This window comes from Cebus imitator, unplaced genomic scaffold (genome assembly GCF_001604975.1).
Source record: "Cebus imitator isolate Cc_AM_T3 unplaced genomic scaffold, Cebus_imitator-1.0 Scaffold335, whole genome shotgun sequence".
NCBI classification, from domain to species: domain Eukaryota; kingdom Metazoa; phylum Chordata; class Mammalia; order Primates; family Cebidae; genus Cebus; species Cebus imitator.
In genome coordinates this window covers 88,962-106,950 of record NW_016107650.1, presented here as the reverse complement: position 1 = coordinate 106,950, position 17,989 = coordinate 88,962, and the positions used below count along the sequence as shown (strand labels likewise).

Sequence of the window (17,989 nt, the reverse complement as noted above, 5' to 3'; positions counted from 1 at the left end):
CCTCTTAAGTTTAGAAAGGCTAATTTCATGTTTCCATTTGTCTATTTAAACTTGGAGTGTGCAGACGTTTTACAATAATTTATTTCAAATGCACCAAGACTGTTAACTCAGAAGTAACAATTTTTAAACCTGATGTTAAGCTACAGAACCAGATTTCACTAAAATATGACATTCTTCTACGAAAGCACTCTTTCACAGGTTCAGTTGGTATTTGTGTAGTCTGCGTTTAAAAAAAAAAAAAAAAAGTCAAATTTATAACTGGCACGAAAAGGTCAGTGTGAGCTTTTAGTCATGCTGAACACTGCAAAGAAGCTCCAGTTAAGGACCATCTGACTCCAGGGGATGTAGGTTTGTATTATTATTTATAATCAGTTAGCTGAGTTGAACCTGGCATACAAAAGGCAAAAACAGACCCTAAAAATCGCAACATACTGCATATGACTTTGTCTCATTAAGAATATTTCTGTTGTTTTAAGTCACTAGAAGGGTTTCGCCTCGTTGCTCAGATTAATCTCAAACTACTGACCTCGTGATTAGCACGCCTAGGGCTCCCAAAGTGCTGGGGCTGGAGCCACAGCGCCTGGCCAGTATTTTTAAGCATTTTAATGTCAACTTTAAAAAGGATTGTTAATTTCATGGCTGACAGTGTAAGGACACCAACATACGTAGGGGAAAAAATTACTAAAAAAAACAGTAAGGCACTTAACAGAACATGTGAGCCCTTTTAATGAATACATGGGTGGCTCTGAAAAGAGCCTTTGGTTAAGATTGCTTCCGAAAAGATCCAATAGGCGTTCTCGTTTTACTTGCCCTTTGCCTTGTGGTGGCTCTCGGTCTTCTTGGGCAGCAGCACGGCCTGGATGTTGGGCAGGACGCCGCCCTGCGCGATGGTGACCTTGCCCAGCAGCTTGTTGAGCTCCTCGTCGTTGCGGATGGCCAGCTGCAGGTGGCGCGGGATGATGCGGGTCTTCTTGTTGTCGCGGGCCGCGTTGCCCGCCAGCTCCAGGATCTCGGCGGTCAGGTACTCCAGCACCGCCGCCAGGTAGACCGGCGCGCCGGCCCCGACCCGCTCAGAGTAGTTGCCCTTGCGGAGCAGGCGGTGCACGCGGCCTACGGGGAACTGGAGACCGGCACGAGATGAGCGAGTCTTAGCCTTAGCTCGAGCCTTTCCACCTTGCTTTCCACGTCCAGACATTTTGATACCTTCGCAAAGATTTTTCAATAGTGAAAAGAAAAATGTAAAATAGAGTTTTGTTAGCAAGTGAGAAACTATTATACTTGTAGGTCGCATTGCAAATAATACTGTTTTATTGGCTAAAACAATCAACCAATTGCAAAGCACCATGAGGAACACCTAATTTGCATATCACAGCGTATCCAGAGACAATTTAGCCAATCACTGTCTACGTTTTTAAATGCCAATTTTGCATATGAGCTCTACAAATATTACCAGCAGTAGAGGACACTTGTCATTTCTTTTTAGGTAATCTACGAAGTGTGTGTCTATCATGCCTGACCCTGCCAAGTCCGCTCCCGCCCCGAAGAAGGGCTCCAAGAAGGCGGTGACTAAAGCGCAGAAGAAGGACGGCAAGAAGCGCAAGCGCAGCCGCAAGGAGAGCTACTCCGTGTACGTGTACAAGGTGCTGAAGCAGGTCCACCCCGACACCGGCATCTCCTCCAAGGCCATGGGCATCATGAACTCCTTCGTCAACGACATCTTCGAGCGCATCGCGGGCGAGGCTTCCCGCCTGGCGCATTACAACAAGCGCTCGACCATCACCTCCAGGGAGATCCAGACGGCCGTGCGCCTGCTGCTGCCCGGGGAGCTGGCCAAGCACGCCGTGTCGGAGGGCACCAAGGCCGTCACCAAGTATACCAGTTCTAAGTAATTTTAACGTCATACGCAATCCCAAAGGCTCTTTTAAGAGCCACCCACTTTTTCAGCTATAGAGTTGTAATTACCTGCATAGTTTCTGTCTTTACCAAAAGGTTTGCTTTTATCCTTTTTTGTGTTTTGCAGGTGTGTGACTGGATTGACTGATTGAATGCAAAATACTGTGGTTAATTGTAGGTTAGTGGTACACCACGCCCAGCTAATTTGATCCCAAGTGCTGAATACAAGGTTAGCCCATTGTGCTGATATGGACATTTTTCTTATTTTGTGTTGTGATGTGTCCCTTGTCAAATTAGTTTTATAAGAAGTGGAAAGAACTTTGGTAATTAGGTAATGATTCTTTTGCTATTGTGTGAGGGAAAAAAGTATTCCAGTTTAGTCATTACAGCACTGGTGCATTTACCTGCTTAAAACAAATTCTTCAAAATATAAGAAAACCAAGACAAGTAATGTTCATGAAAATTGAAAACTATGAACACTGGTACCTGGATGCAATACTAACAATAATAATTATTCTTGTTTTATTTTGGCCACTGGCAAAGTGCCATTTGGGAGTAATGATTGGATGTCCAGGAAATAAACACCTCTAACCTAAAATATTTTCTTGCTACTTTTTAAAGTTTGTGACATTTTGTCCTTCAGGGTGGACACCCTGTGTTCCTTTTTATTCTGATTGGCAAAAGTTTTAATTTTTAAATGAAAAATACTTTGGCACTCTAGTTACAAACACCACAAATTTTCTATTGTATGTAATCTTATAATGATACTGAAGTTTTACTGTATTTCTTGTAATTACAGACCTTAAGATCATAAATTTACGAATGGCATCTGTTATAGAATAAATAGAATTTTTACAAAATTTTTGTATTTTAAGAATACTAAAAATATTTTCTAAAAAATATTCTTAGAATTTCAACCCAGTTAAGAAAAAAGTATTTATTCTATATTATTGCTTTCTTTTTTTTTTTTTTTTGAGAATGAGTTTTGCTATTGTTGCCAAGGCTGGAGTGAAATGGCACCATCTTGGCTCACTTCAACTTCTGCCTTCTGTGTTCAAGCGATTTTTCTGTCTCAGCCTCCCCACTAGCTGAGACTGCAAGCCTACCACCACGCCCAGCTAATTTTTATATTTTCAGTAGAGACGAGGTTTCTCTTTGTTGGCCAGGCTAGTCTCCAACTCCTGACCTCAGGCTAGTCTCCAACTCCTGACCTCAGATGATCCAACACCCTCAGACTCCCAAAGTGATGAGATTAATTGTGTAAGCCACTGCGCCTGGTCCATAATTTTTTCAACTTCCCACTCCCTAACCAGCACATAAATGAATACAGAACACAGTACATATAGAGCATATATGAACATTCAAATAAACAAAACCCAAATGAAAACAATGAAAGCAGCAAGAAAAACCTAGAAAAACAAAAACTGAAAATACTAAATAGCTTCATGTGCAAATTGCAATTGGTATAGCACCCAATTTTTGCTTTCTGTCATTCCAGAAGTAAATATCTAAACTAAGGTCTATGTCAGCTTTAAGGGAATACAACATCTTTCTGAAATCATATGCAAAAATGTGGCCATATGTGTTTCCCCTTCCCAGAACATAAATTACATACCTTTCTATCAGATTCTAAAAATATTGTGACATACTGCATTAAGCAGAATAATGCTACCCCGGTGATGTTCACATCCTAATCCCTGGAATCTGAAAATTCCTGGAGTCTTTGTTAGGTTCTGTGACAAAGGGCAACTAAGGTTTAGGTGGAATTAAGGCCACTAATTGGCTGACCTCAAAGTAAGGAGATTATCATGGATGTTACAAATGAACTCAATATAATCACAAAGATTCTTACAAGTAGAAGAAGGAATTGGAATAGAGAACTGGAGATATGGCAGCACGAGAAACATTTGGCCATAGATTGCTGGCTTTGAAAATGCAAGAAAAGGACCATGATCTATGGTGTAGAAAGACAAAGTGCTGGGATTACAGGCGTGAGCCACCGCGCCTGGCCTACCAGCTTTCTTTAGCTCTTTAGTTAATATAAGCTAACGCCTTGATTCTTTTACTCAGTAATATCTGTGACTGAGTCCCAATTTACAAAACAATATAATTATACATTTATATCTTTTAATCATAAAATGTGATGTTTTCAAGCCAGCAATAGGAAACCAATATACCCATACAAATTTAAGAACTTAGTTATATATTAACTAATGTTCTATTAAATTATAATTTTATATATTTAAAAACAAATGTGTAAATATTATTAAAATTATTATAGAAGCATGTAAATGTTTCCTAAATATCACAGGCTCACCGCATTTTGATATTGCTGTGATTTTAACAGCAGCAGTTTACACTTCGTTTTTGTTTAGTTTCTCCATGTTTGATTTGGTTTTCACAGTCGAAATCCTAAGGTCTTGGAGCACCGCATTCTCCGCTCATTTGTAGTAGTATTATTACTTCTGATTATAATACATAATACTTCAGAAGGCTTGCCAGTTATGTTATAAATATGAGATTGATGAAAAAACTACAATGTATAGAAATAACTCGAAAAAATACTCTAAAATGTTTATTTTTATTGTAATTATTGCATTTGTTTTCACAAAATGGCAATAAAGTTAATGTTAGTAATGTTATCACTTTAAAGGGAAGGAACAAAGAATGTGAAAAACAGTTTATTTATATATCAGAATTCAAATTCCAACCACAATTTATTTCCAACCATAATTTTTTGATGCTATCTATGCTCTTTCACATATGTCTTAATAAACTTAGTTGTACATTTTGAAATAACTAAAAGAGTGTAACTGGATTGTTTGTAACACAAAGCATGAATGTGTGAGGGAATGGATACCCCATTTCCCATGATGTGATTATTTCATATTGCATGCCTGTATCAAAATACCTCATGTACTACATAAATACGTAACACCTACTATACAGCCACAAAAATTAAATATTAAAAAAAAGTTTTTTTAAGATGTCTAAATGGGGCCGGGGATGGTGGCTCACTCCTATAATCCCAGCATGTTGAGAGGCCAAGGGTGGTAGATTACTTGAGGCCAAGTGTTCAAGACCAATCAGGCCAACATAGCCAAACCCCATCTGTAATAAAAATACAAAAAATATGTGGCAGGTGTGGTGGTATGTGCTTGTAGTCCCAGCTACTTGGCAGACTGAGGTAAGAGCATCTCTTGGGCCTGGGAGGTTGCAGTGAGGTGACATCATGCCACTGTACTCTAGCCTGGGTGACAGAAGGAGACTGTCTCAAAAAATTAAAAACAAAATGCCTTGGTAGAATTTTTAAAAATCACTACTACAGATTTCTGAGAACTTTTACACAGATTACCTCCTTTCCTAGGCACGAGGATACATCCCTTTTCCTGGTGGATTCCTTATTCATTTTTAAGTGTCCTGAGTCAGTCAAAAAGTGCAGCTTACTTCAGCTAGGAGAAGAAAAGAAAGCCTATAAGGTGCAGTCAAATATACCTCACTTCAGCATCTCTCAATTTTTTATACGCATTTATTCCATGTGGGATAGTGATATCACAAGTATAGTATTACAGACAGTGATAAACCCTCCCCAGACTGTTAGTTTTTTGTGGTCAGGGAAAATGTTTTGTATGATTATCAAAGTCCCTGATGATAAAGAGGAAGCTCAGTTAGATAATAAATTAAAATGTAAAGTTGAAAATGCCCTTTAAATTAAAGGATGCTCAGTGCCACATATCAGTAAATATCCAGTCAAGACGACAAAAACAATTGTATCATTTTTATAAAGATAAGTTAATAAAAGCTACACAGGTACAGAAAGACTGAAAAACAAAAGCATATACCGTGTATTCTAGAGATAACTAACAGAATCAGGAGACAAATGAAGGAGGTGGCACAAAGAAAATGTGGTACTATTACAACCTAGAAGTTTGGAGGGCAGGCATGGGGAGATGGGGCTCAGAACTCTGTGAGATCAGGGTGAGGAGTGGGGCAATGAAGAGGATTCTGGGAGCGTAGGGGGAAAAATTGGGAACTGGAACAAATTGCTGATGCCACTGTAAAAGTCCGTCGCCAGAATAATACTGACAGGAACAGAGTTCTGTAACCTCTTTCCTTTTAGCACCTCCCATGTTCCCAATTTTCCTAGCTAAATGGCATCCAGATGGCCAAAAAGAAAACTTAGTAAATAAATGTGTGAAGGGGAAGTTTTCCTTTTGCTCTCTAAAGATTTGCTGAAAATCACTGACTACAGGCACATTATTTGCAATAAGGGCTAACAAACTAACTAACATGTACACAGAAGCCTTGATTGAAGACCCAAAGATACAGATGAAATCATGCATTTTTATTCTTAGGTTCAACGATATATGGACAGCTGTGTAGAAATATGATTGGACACAAAGAGTATGAGCTAATGCTAGATTAAGTGGAGAAACCCAACAAGGTCTGTCTGTCTAGATTCCTGGGCTTTGGAGGCAGCAGGCAGCATTCTCTCCCCATGTGCTTGGGATAGGACCCTCTCTGGAAACACCGTCTTATGACTTACAGTCAACCGAGGTAGGCCAGATAACTTCTTTATGGCCAGTTTATACACACACACAAAAAAAAAAACAGAAGGAAAATTGGAGTCATTATGTTTTATGTTTGCTTAGCTACCGGACTGGGGCGCCCTATTTTTTATGTTTTATGGCTAGCTTTGGGACTAACTTTGGTATACATGTTCCATCTGGGGGAGGAAGGAATCCAGTTCCTACAGCTAGCTTCTGGGCAGAATGGGAGGGTGAGACAGGAAGGTGGAAGAAGGAGAAAAAATTACTGCTGAGGCCTTCATTTTGTATTACTGTTTTCTGAGTCCCAACACCACTTTTTCTTCTAAAAGCCTGTGGGCACTCACCTGTTTAATGCCCAGGACTACTACACATTGCCAATTCTGTTGTGATAAAGGCTGCTATCAGCACCAAGGAGAAAAGTAGGAATAGAGAAGCAAACAACACAACAATGAATTACTATTTTTTGTTTTTGTTTTTTCTTTGTCTTGTTTTGTTTTTCTGAGAGAGAGCCTTGCTCTGTTGCCCAGGCTGCAGTGCAGTGGTGCGGTCTTATCTGACTGCAACCTCTGTCTCCCTGGTTCATGCTATTCTCCTACCTCAGCCTCCTGAGGAGCCAGGATTACTATTTTTTTTTTTTTTTTGTATTTTTAGGATAGACGGTTTTTCATTTTGGCCAGAGGTCTCGAACTCCTGACCTCATGATCCGCCCACCCTGACCTCCCAGAGTGCTGAGATTACAGGAGAGAGTCACCGGGCCCAGCCAAGTTACTGTGTTTACATTTGCGAGTTAGCTACATATTTAAATAAGAATTATAAATTCTAATAAACACTGAAGGTAGAAAAAAAAAGCCAGAAATGGAACACAGGCCTCCACAGCGAGAACCAGAATTCCTCAATCAAATCACTAATATCCACGCTTTTCTGTTTGGGAAGAAAACCATTTTGGTCAGATTTTTCTTGGCTTGATGGTGAAGAGGGTGAGGTCTTGTAGTTTTCAAACACTTCCTAAGGGGGCTCCGGTCACCAAGAGAGCAAGCAGTAGAAATGTGACGGGGCGTGGGGTGACAAAGCTTAACACAAGGAAGATTGCTGCAGTTCCACTTGTGACAGCCGACTCCGATTCAAACGTCCTAGAGGATCCCAAGCAGCAAATGATATTAACTTATACACGTTAATGTATTTAATCTCAGTTGTTAAAACAGCCCTAAATTTTCTCTTTGGGGATGCAAGAATCGTACAGACGCCTTCACGGAGTGCTGACCAGGACTGTAGCCGTTGGTGACGTTATGCGGGTCTGGGCTGGAGGGGTGGGGCCAGCAGGCGGTACCAAAGTTCCCGTATGCGCGTATTCAGTTTCCAATCAGGTCCGCATTCCGGGCATATAAGGGTACCGCCTTCGCGTGTCTTTCAGCTTTTTCAAATTTCTTTTCTCGTTGTCGCAGTCATGTCTGGTCGTGGCAAAGGAGGAAAAGGTCTAGGTAAAGGCGGCGCAAAGCGTCACCGTAAGGTCCTGCGAGACAACATCCAGGGCATTACCAAGCCAGCCATCCGGCGCCTTGCTCGTCGTGGCGGCGTCAAACGCATTTCTGGCCTCATCTATGAGGAGACTCGCGGCGTTCTGAAGGTGTTTCTGGAGAACGTGATCCGTGACGCGGTCACTTACACGGAGCACGCTAAGCGCAAGACCGTGACTGCGATGGACGTGGTCTACGCTCTGAAGCGGCAGGGACGCACTCTGTACGGCTTCGGCGGCTGAGGCTCCCAGTCCGACGCCTCAACATCGCGACTTCCCAAACCAAAGGCCCTTTTCAGGGCCGCCCACACCTTTCCGTAAAAGAGCTAGTGACTTCTCCAACTCCAATAATCGCTTGTTCTTATGTTGCTGTTAAACAGGTACGTGTGCGTTTGCTGCTTGTTCGTTTTTCTGTGTGTGTGTCCCAGAACAGATTTAAAGTTACAGTACAGGATTTTTTGGGCTACGATCTATCATGATTGCAGTTGTTTTGTTAGCTATAGCTTTTCGCGAGATGCTAATGCCTTAGTTGCAATGAAGAGAACTAGAGGAGCAGTGTCTCAAATCTGATTCCCTTATCGCATTTAAGTAGTTAACTACAGGGTTCTCCACAGAGGAAGTTGGCAAACTTAGACTAGTCGCCCAAAATGGCGGACAGCGAGGAACAAAGCCGCGCTTGGCAATGCGCCCGGACTCGCGAATTATCGCAACGAATTGTTTTGGTGAGGAGCGCAGCCCTTAAGTACTTAATTTAACGACCAAGTTTCTGGTGTGTAGAAGCCTCTGGGGCAAATAAGGTCTCGTGAGGAGACTTTGCAAGTATGTATTTGGTCTACTGAATTGAAGCCAGCCCAATTGTCCCTTATTAGTTCTAATGTCTACCGTTTATTCAATAAACATCTGACCCTCTTTAAACTGTACAGTTTGAAATTTAACATTTCTCATGAGCCAAATAATAAGTTTAGGAACTCGTACTTGCCTCAGGCAAGGAACTGAAACTCAGCAGATCGCTGCATGATTGCTTCCTTATGCTCCCCTGATTCCTGTTTTCTCGCTCTTCCCTTGACATAAACAACCCAATTTTGGTCCGGCAGACGGATTTGTAATTTCCTCTTGTAAGCGGCAGCAAGGGGTTAATAAAGCCTTACTTCCTGTAAAGTAATTGACATTATCTGGAGCGCAGCGGGACCTAGACTGAACCCCGGAGGTAACGAGAACATTTAAAAAGTGGGTAGGATGTTATTTTAGTGAACAACAGTATAGAATCAAATTAACAATAGCAAAGATAGTTTTTATAGTATACATACAGCCATCAGGACGCTATACCCCAAATTACTACGTCTAGAGTACTTAAAACTCCCACATAATCGAGTCGCATGGCTAGCAGAAAAAAATGGATTGGTTATCCTAGTGTTATTAATTACCACATGGTTTTTTTCCTGTAAGCAGAAACCAACTGCTAGAAAGCGTTGTAGAAACAACTATAGTTAAAATTTTTTACAACGGATTCTGATTGATCAGTCAAAAACCCCTTTCCCCTGCTTTGCACTCCTGCCACAACTGCAATTACAGAGCCAGTTTTATTGGTATTCGTCATTGGTAAGTGGACATAGACCCCCAGCCAGCTTCAACCAGCTTGTAGAGACTGCGCAAATTGTCTTTGTGCCCTACAGTTCACCTTTTGACACCGAGCTGAATTCCACCTCATTTTAATGCTAAAAATTCTCCCCATAGTTAACATGAAATGTATGTCACATGTTTTCCCAAAGTACAACTGCCTGAGTTTCCTCATGAATATTCATAGAATTTTCCCAACCCTACTCAACTTGCATGTAAGATTGACTCTGTAAGGCATATGTATATTCCAGCACCCCTTCACTGCCACAGAGTGCTCACCCCATCCTGGGATAGCTTCTCCCCCTGGAAAATAAAGGCTTTATTACTTCCTACTTGATCTCATGGTCTTTTGTTCACAAAAGACATGTGCTCAAAACATCCCAGTTATGCTCTAAATGTCTTAGAGATCCGGTTTGTTCATAGAAGGATCCAGCCATAACTAATTGTGTCTCCATTTTTCTTATATAAAACAGGCTTCTCTCCCCTACTTTACCATTTTTGGACATTGATTTGTTGGAGACCAGACTTACAGAATGGTTGTGGGTTTTTGTTTGTTTGTTTTGTATTGGCTTGATTCTTAATCATTTTACTTGGCTTTTCTACTCTCCATGTCCTGTTAAGTACAAGTGACTTCTAGACTTCCATACATTTAACTGAAATCAAGTTAATATGCCTGTCAGGTACAGTTTATAGATTTAATCTACAAACTACTGCACTAAAAGGCACATGATATCTGGTTCATGTAAATTCAAGGGATAGAAAAATCACTGGTTTAGGCTGGGCACAGTGGCTCATGCCTCTAATCCCACCACTTTGGGAGGCAGAAGAGGGCTGATCACCTGAGGTAAGTAGTTCAATAGTAGCCTGGCCAACACGGTGAAAACCTGACTCTACTAAAAATACAAAAATTAGCTGGGCGCAGTGGCCAGCACATGTAATAGCAGCTACTGGGGAGGCTGAGGCAGGAGAATCACTTGAACTGGGGAGGCAGAGGTTGTGAGCCAAGGTGGCACCACTGCACTCTGGCCTGGGCAATAGAGAAACACTGCCAAAAAAAAAAAATAGAAATCGCTGGTTTACAGTGATAGTTCCATTGAAAATCAGATTTTTCTTCTAGCCAGCAACTAATCTTTAGGGTGATACTTTGATATCAGGAAAATCAATGGAGGTATTTTAAATGTCATTTCTAAAAAGTGTGAACTTGTGTATGAAAACAATGATGTTATTGGAGCTAAGGCAGCGGTTTGAGCAGAAAAACATGAGGATGTTAATTTAACAACAGCAACAAAAACAAGCACATAGCATGTGCCACGCATTGTTCCGTGCTCTGGGAATTAGATCAGTGAATGACAAAAGATAAAACAATATGTCTATGTTCATTGAATTTATATTTATTGGATGTGGGTACACAAAATAAGGCATAATCTGTCAGAGTGCTATCTATTATGAAGATTACTGAAGCAGGAAAAGTCATTGCATGTGGTGGGGAGAGGTGATATTTTAATGATATGTTTTTGGAAAATTTTATTCATAAAGTGATAGAGAAACAAATACACTGAGAAAGTGAGAGTATTCCAAATAGAAGACCAAGTAGGAAAGATTGGGAGGTAACAAGCAGGTATTGTGGCTGGAAAAAGGGAGAGAGGTGAGACACACAAGGGAAGGCAGGATAAGGGACCCCTCCACACTTCTTTACATGCTGTGCTGACTGCAGTGGCACTCAGCTCCATAACCTGGCAACCACTGAAGCTTCCACTGATAAAACCAACCAATCAGACATAAAAGAAATAGAACACTCTAATCACAAACATCCTGGCCATCAGCATATGGACTTCCCAAAAGACCTTCCCCAAATGAACATTCACTATAGGATCTTAGATTATCCTAACCTAACTTTTGCTTCATGTTAATGTTAAAAATCACACCCCTGGGTGGAGGTTTAAGATGTCAATGAGACCTGAGACACAGGAAGAAGCATGACAAGGGACTGCAAAGATGCAACCAACAGACCACCCCAAACATGCCGTGATGTCACCTGGAGGAAGCCCAGAGAATAACAACCTAGACTTGCCTCCTTTCCAGGAGCCAGCTTCTAGTTTTCTTCTGGTTGCTATCTTCTTTTCTGCTCAAGCTGAAAACCGTAATCAACTGCCTTGCTCAAATCCATCTTATATTATTGGTCGATTTCTATTATCTGAGGGTCAAGAACCCACTGCCAGTATCGGACAGTGTGCAAAGGAAAACCAAAGGAGCTCTGTGAGGTAAATGGAGGCGAGTCTCTATATGGCTTTGTAGATGAGTGTGACTACTCTTTTACTCTGTGTGAAGTGGGAGCCGCTATAAGCTTTTGAGCAGAGAACTGACATATCTAACATATATATATATATATATATATATATACACACACACACACACACACACATATATTGAGAGTTTCGCTCATGTTGCTCAGACTGGAGTGCAGTGGCACAATCTCAGCTCACTGCAACCTCTGCTTCCCAGGTTCAAGCAATTCTCCTGCCTCAGCCTCCCAAGTAGCTGGGACTACAGGCGCATGCTGCCATGCCTGACTACTTTTCTGAACTTTATTAGTAGAGATGAGGCTTCTCCATGTTGGTGAGGCTGGTCTCAAACTCCAGACCTCAGATGATCCACCCACCTGCGGCTCCCAAAGTGCTTGGATTATAAGTGTGAGCCACCTCGCAAGTCCTTTTTTTTTTGAGACAGAGTCTTACTATGTTTCCGAGGCTGCAGTACAGTGGCGCAGTCTCAGCTCACTGCAACCTCTGCTTCCCGGGTTCAAGCGATTCTCCTGCCTCAGCCTCCTGAGTAGCTGGGACTACAGGCACCTGTCACCATGCCTGGCTAATTTTTTGTATTTTTAGTAGAGACAGGGTTTCACTGTGTTAGCAAGTATGGTCTTGATTTCCTGACCTCAGGATCTGCCTGCCTCGGCCTTACAAAGTGCTGGCAGGCGTGAGCCACCACGCCTGGTCTGATTTATAGTTTTTAATGAGCTATCTGGATGCTTATGAAGAATAAATTGTAATGGTTGCAGGGTAGGAGCATAGAGACCATTTAGGAGGGTACTACAGTAATGCAGTTGAGATCGCAGTGGCTTGGGCCAGTGTGTTAGTGGTAGAAGCTGTGAAGAGTGGTTGGATTCTATATATATTTTGAAGTAAGAGTGATAGTTCTTTTCTGAGCTACTGAATGTGTAGGGTATAAAAGACAGACAAAATGGATGATTAAAAGAAACATGGAAACATAATTCACAGTTATCAAAGCATAATTGCCATAATAAAAAAGCCACAAGATAAGTTTAAGTCTCTTAAGAAAGAAGGTAAATAATAAAGAGAAACAGTTCAAGGACTGAGCTTGTGGTCAAAGAAGTAAAGAGTGTTTTGTATTTATGATGTGAAATCCTAACTTACAGTTTTGTAAGTTCTTTCTTCAGTAATTGTCCTTTTCTCCTATGATTTTCAGAATAAACAATGAATATTATCCCCATTTTACAGATGTGGAAAAATGCCCTTAGTAGTAATAGTATACAATAACATTGGAATCCTCAATCAAATCTATTAAAGTTAGAGCCATATGTTCAGTTTTTCCTGAATACACACACTCTCACCACATATTTTGGGACATTTGAGTCGCCTGATTGAATTCTAGGTGTTCACAGGCATCATGAAGCCTATTTATGGAATCGGCTTCAGAGCTCTGTTTGATGCTGCCTTCTCTTCCCTTAGCTCTGCCGCTTCCAATCACTCTAAGATGGACATGGAGAATGAAAATTCCATCTGATTCTTTTGAACTGATGTTTCCTTGTTGCTGTGGAGACACTGTACACATATTTATGTTGTGAACACTAAATGACCAGTGCATACTCCATACTCGGAGACCCTGCTGTTTACTTGTACTCCATGCTTAGACTCTGCTATTTACTTGACATCGCTAAGTGAAAGTCCAATTAATGTGTACTTCCAATTTCAACAGAATTTCATTATTTCTGCCAAAATATCTAATCTCACCACCTTGAAATTGGTGAATGGCATTTCTGCTCTTCTAGTTGAAATCATTTTTGTCTTTTTCTTTCACATCCTACATAACAATCCATCAGTAAGCTCTATGAGCACTTCCTTGAAATGGCAAACAGAATGCAACCATTTCTCATTCCCACTGCTACTGCTCTGATCAAGCCACTGCCATCTCCTACCTTTATTACTGCAGCACACTTATCACCTCGTTCTCCCAGAGGAATGCCAATAAAGGGCAATTCAAGTCCTGTGACTTCTCAGCTAAAAACCCTCCAATGACTCTCATGTCACTTACAGAAATACCCAAGGTCCTTTCAGTGGGTTACAGGCCTCACGGTCTGATCTTCGTTACATCTTTGACCTCAAATCCTGCTACTCTTCCTCTACTTCCAAGCCAACTCCACTAGTTCCTGCAACTTGCTAGAAGTACTCATCACTCTCAGGAATACGTACTGATGGTTCCCCTTGCGTGGTCCACTCAGCTTTTAGGTCTCTGTAGATGTTGTTTCCTCACTTCCTTCAGGTTTGTGTTCAAATATCATAGTCTTCCTGAGGCTGACCATAACAACACTGTTTAGCATTACAATCCTTCCTTGCTACCTCCCTGATAAATTTTTTCCTGCCCTTGAGGAGCTTCTAGTCTATTTGGGCAGTGAAAACCTGGCCCCATGGGAAGCAAAGCGGAAATTAAATACTAGATAGAATGTCAAAAAAGAAGCTGGGCATGGTGGCTCATGCCTGTAATCTCAGCAATTTAGGAGGTTAACGTGGGTGGATCACATGAGATCAGCAGTTCAAGACCAGCCTGAACAACATGGTGAAACCCTGTCTCTACTAAAAATACAAAGTTAGCTGGGTGTGATGGCACATGCCTGTTATCCATTACCTGGGAGGCTGAGGCAGGAGAATTGGCTGTACTCAGGAGGCAGAGGCTAAAGTGAATAGAGATCACACCATTCCACTCCAGTCTGGGCAGCAAGAGCAAGACTCCATCTCAAACCGAAAAAGAAAATAGAATGTCAGAAAAGAGTATAAATAATGTTAGTATTGAAAGTGATGTTTGATGCTTAGACAAGTGGCTTTGTGCCAGATTTGGAAGCCTGTTAGGCCAATGAAAGGAATGTGGACTTTATAATAAACAACAGGGAACCACACAAAATCCCTTTCCTCACCCCCCAACTGTTTCAATTATGTGAAACAATTCTCATATCTTTTACAAAACTAGTTCTTGCACTGAGCATATTAAACTCAAATTATGTGTTTATCTGAATAAGTACCTGGATGAATGGATATGAATAAATTAAACAAAAATTTAAATGAATTTACAATTGATAAAATGAAATACTTCAGTGTACATGTGAAGAATCCTTTACAAAACAAGTCTTTCAGGCTGGGCGTACAGTGGCTCATGCCTGTAATCCCAGCACTTTGGGAGGCCGAGGCGGGCGGATCACCTCAGGTAAGCAGTTTGAGGCCAGCCTGGCCAACATGGTGGAACCCCATTTCTACTAAAATTACAAAAATTAGCCAGGCATGGTGGCACACACCTGTAGTCCCAGCTACCTAGGAGGCTGAGGCAGGAAAATCACTTGAACCCAGGAGGTGCAGGTTGCAGTGAGCCAAGATTGCGCCACTGCACTCCAGCTTGGATGATTCTGTCTTAAAAAAAAAAAAAGGAAAAAAGGGGAAAAAAAGCCTTACATAGTAGCAGAGATTTTTGTTAAGTGCCAACTCTTTTTTTTGAGCGTCTACGAACATTTGGAGTATAAGGGGGATTTCCTTTTTCATAACCAAATTTATATAAGCAATATTTCACAATTTATATAAGTTCTTTTTATAGAAATTAAAGTGACTTTTCCACAAACATATTTGCACATTATTTTTTCTTTATTTGCTTTGAAGTTTGTAATTCTAGATACATTTAAAAATGTATCAATATACAAGTTATAAAGAATAATATGATGGCCATGCTGGAACACAATTGTCAATCAGATATATTTGTTATATCTGTTACGTTTGTTACATTACCAAGAACTGCTTTGACCTCATCTCTCATCTTCCTGCTACTGCCTCCAGAAGTAACCATGACCCTAAATTATGTCACTTTCTTGCTTTAATCCCCCTTGTTCCTCTGGTCCTTAGTCATTTTCCAGTTTTTAAATTAACTTTCCCATTTGATCCTCTTTGAAGTCATTAGGACATTATTTCACAAACATGAACATATGCTCAGAGTCACACAGATTATTAGGTGGTTCACAAATAATTCTTAGTCTACTTTTTTCTGTTTTTTCCTTTTATGATAGAATATTCTCGTTTTTCAATTTTCTTAGTAAGTGTATTTTAAAATTTATTCTATTCGTTTATTTGTATTGCATAGCATGCTAACTGGTACATAGCTGGTTCTCAATAATTACTTGTGGAATGAATTACTTTTTCTTGACATAGGGCAAGGAGACTTGGAGAGGAAAGGGCCTAAGGGGAGTTTCCTATTTCTTAACCACACCATTGAGAGTTTTGGAGACAAATAGAGAAACTTCTCTTCACAGGAGCTGTCTCTTGCACCAAAAAGAATGTAACAGCAGTGTTAATGTTTTGGCATGGACCCTTCCAGTCCCCCTTTTTACTTACAACTGTATTGTGTGTGTGTGTGTGTGTGTGTGTGTGTCTGTGTGTGTGTGTATGTGTGATGTAATATAAATAAGAATACACTATTTGGCAACTTAGATTTACCCCATATAATGCCATGAGCATATTTTATGTTGTTTATTTTTTAAACATTATTTTTAACAGCTGCATAATATTTCATTAGGGATAAAACCTAGTGTTAGGCAAAGTCCTACTCTTCAACATGAATATTCCAGTTTTTAGCTACAGTAAACAAAAATATTGACAATATTAACATAAAATTAGAAGATAGAATCAATAAGACTTTGTATGTTTTTAAACGTGCAGAAAAGGGAGTACTCTGGAATGAAGGCTAGATCTCAAACTTGGATGAATAAGTGAAGCTGAGTAGAGTATAATAAGGTCTGTCTTGGTTGCGCTGAGTTTGACATGCCTTTGAAATACTTATTTCATGTACTATTTAGAACCCTAATAACCATAATTTTTTTTTTCTTTTCTTTTTTTTTTTTTTTTTTTTTTTTTTTTTTTTTTTTTTTTTTTTGAGACGGAGTTTCGCTCTTGTTACCCAGGCTGGAGTGCAATGGCGCGATCTTGGCTCACCGCAACCTCCTCCTCCTGGGTTCAGGCAATTCTCCTGCCTCAGCCTCCCGAGTAGTCGGGACTACAGGCACGCGCCACCATGCCCAGCTAATTTTTTGTATTTTTAGTAGAGACGGGGCTTCACCATGTTGACCAGGATGGTCTCGATCTCTTGACCTCGTGATCCACCCACCTCGGCCTCCCAAAGTGCTGGGATTACAGGCGTGAGCCACCGCGCCCGGCCAACCATAATTTTTTATATGGGCTGATTTATCTGTCCCAGACCACAATTTGATTGTTGAAGTCCAATATCAACTGCCTGAACATGTGACTTTATTTGGATATAAGGTCTTTAAAGGTATAAAATGAAGTTTTAGGGGCGGGTCCTAATCTAATCTGACTGGTGTCCTTATGAGAGGATATTAAAACACAGACCACACACAGAGGAAAGAGAAGGGAGGGGAAAACTCAAGGAGAGTGGCCTCAGAAAAAATCAGTCCTGCTCACTAAGTTGATCTTGAACTTGTAGTCTTCATAAATGTGACAGAATTGATTTCTTTAAGATTTTTTTTTTTTTTTGGCAGCCCTAGCAAACACATTTCTCAAACATTTTCATTCTGGAATTACTTTTCTCCACCTCTTTTCCATGTTATGATGGCTTCTGTACTCCACAAAGACAAACACACGAAACACAGATGCACACCCATCCCTAGTGTATGTTGTAGGAGAGGAAAGAGCTTTTCCTATTAACCAATCTTCTGTTCATTGGCTGGGGCCCTGAAACAAAATACAGATTAACAAGAAAAAAGCATACACATTTAATATAAAGTTTTACATGACACAAGGAAATAAAGACCTAAAGAAGGGGTCAAACCTGATGTTTTTACACTAGGTTTGACGAAGAGTTGTCATGCAGAAATATAAGACAAAAATAATATGAGTAATAAACACGGAGAACTCTAGCAAGGTCTATTTGTTCAGATTCATCTCATACTCTGCAATACTCACATGAGGGTCTTACAACCTGTTTCAGAGGAAGGTCATAAGGACATTCCTGTCTATGTTGTTCTACTAATTCCTTAGAATAATCAGTATGTCAAGGTGCCATATTTCAGAGTACTGTGTTGTTTTCAGAAACCTGAGATTGCTTATGGAGTAGTGACTTTTTTTTTTTT

General features: G+C 40.5%; 4 protein-coding genes across 5 annotated transcripts in view; 3 read left to right on the top strand and 1 right to left on the bottom strand.

The window, feature by feature from the left end:
• Positions 1 to 702: 702 nt before the first annotated feature.
• LOC108287008 (histone H2A type 1-D) lies at positions 703 to 1,238 on the bottom strand. Its single transcript, XM_017505181.2, has one exon. It carries the CDS (start codon positions 1,193 to 1,195, stop codon positions 803 to 805), a length of 393 nt encoding a protein of 130 aa, XP_017360670.1. The 5' UTR covers positions 1,196 to 1,238; the 3' UTR covers positions 703 to 802.
• Positions 1,239 to 1,473: 235 nt separating this feature from the next.
• On the top strand, positions 1,474 to 2,486 carry LOC108287015 (histone H2B type 1-H). Its single transcript, XM_017505190.2, has one exon. The coding sequence runs from the start codon at positions 1,509 to 1,511 to the stop codon at positions 1,887 to 1,889; it is 381 nt and encodes a 126-aa protein (XP_017360679.1). The 5' UTR covers positions 1,474 to 1,508; the 3' UTR covers positions 1,890 to 2,486.
• A 5,331-nt stretch (positions 2,487 to 7,817) lies between these two features.
• Positions 7,818 to 17,989, top strand: part of LOC108287078 — a 73,466-nt gene continuing 63,294 nt past the window's right edge. Inside the window, exons 1-2 of the mRNA XM_037730158.1 lie at positions 7,818 to 8,191; positions 11,705 to 11,834. Of these exons, the coding sequence (XP_037586086.1) occupies positions 7,888 to 8,191; positions 11,705 to 11,834 (434 nt within the window). The 5' untranslated portion in view covers positions 7,818 to 7,887. The remainder of the gene's footprint in view (positions 8,192 to 11,704; positions 11,835 to 17,989) is intronic.
• The window catches only part of LOC108287012 (histone H2A type 1-B), a 12,428-nt gene continuing 2,634 nt past the window's right edge, over positions 8,196 to 17,989 (top strand). For both annotated transcript variants that reach the window (XM_017505187.2, XM_017505186.2), the window contains exon 1: positions 8,196 to 8,336. The gene's annotated coding sequence lies outside the window, so the exon portion shown is untranslated. The remainder of the gene's footprint in view (positions 8,337 to 17,989) is intronic.

Excerpts from the sequence above, each read along its gene's own strand:
- LOC108287008 (XM_017505181.2), bottom strand. The coding sequence starts at position 1,195 with ATGTCTGGACGTGGAAAGCAAGGTGGAAAGGCTCGAGCTAAGGCTAAG.
- LOC108287015 (XM_017505190.2), top strand. The coding sequence starts at position 1,509 with ATGCCTGACCCTGCCAAGTCCGCTCCCGCCCCGAAGAAGGGCTCCAAG.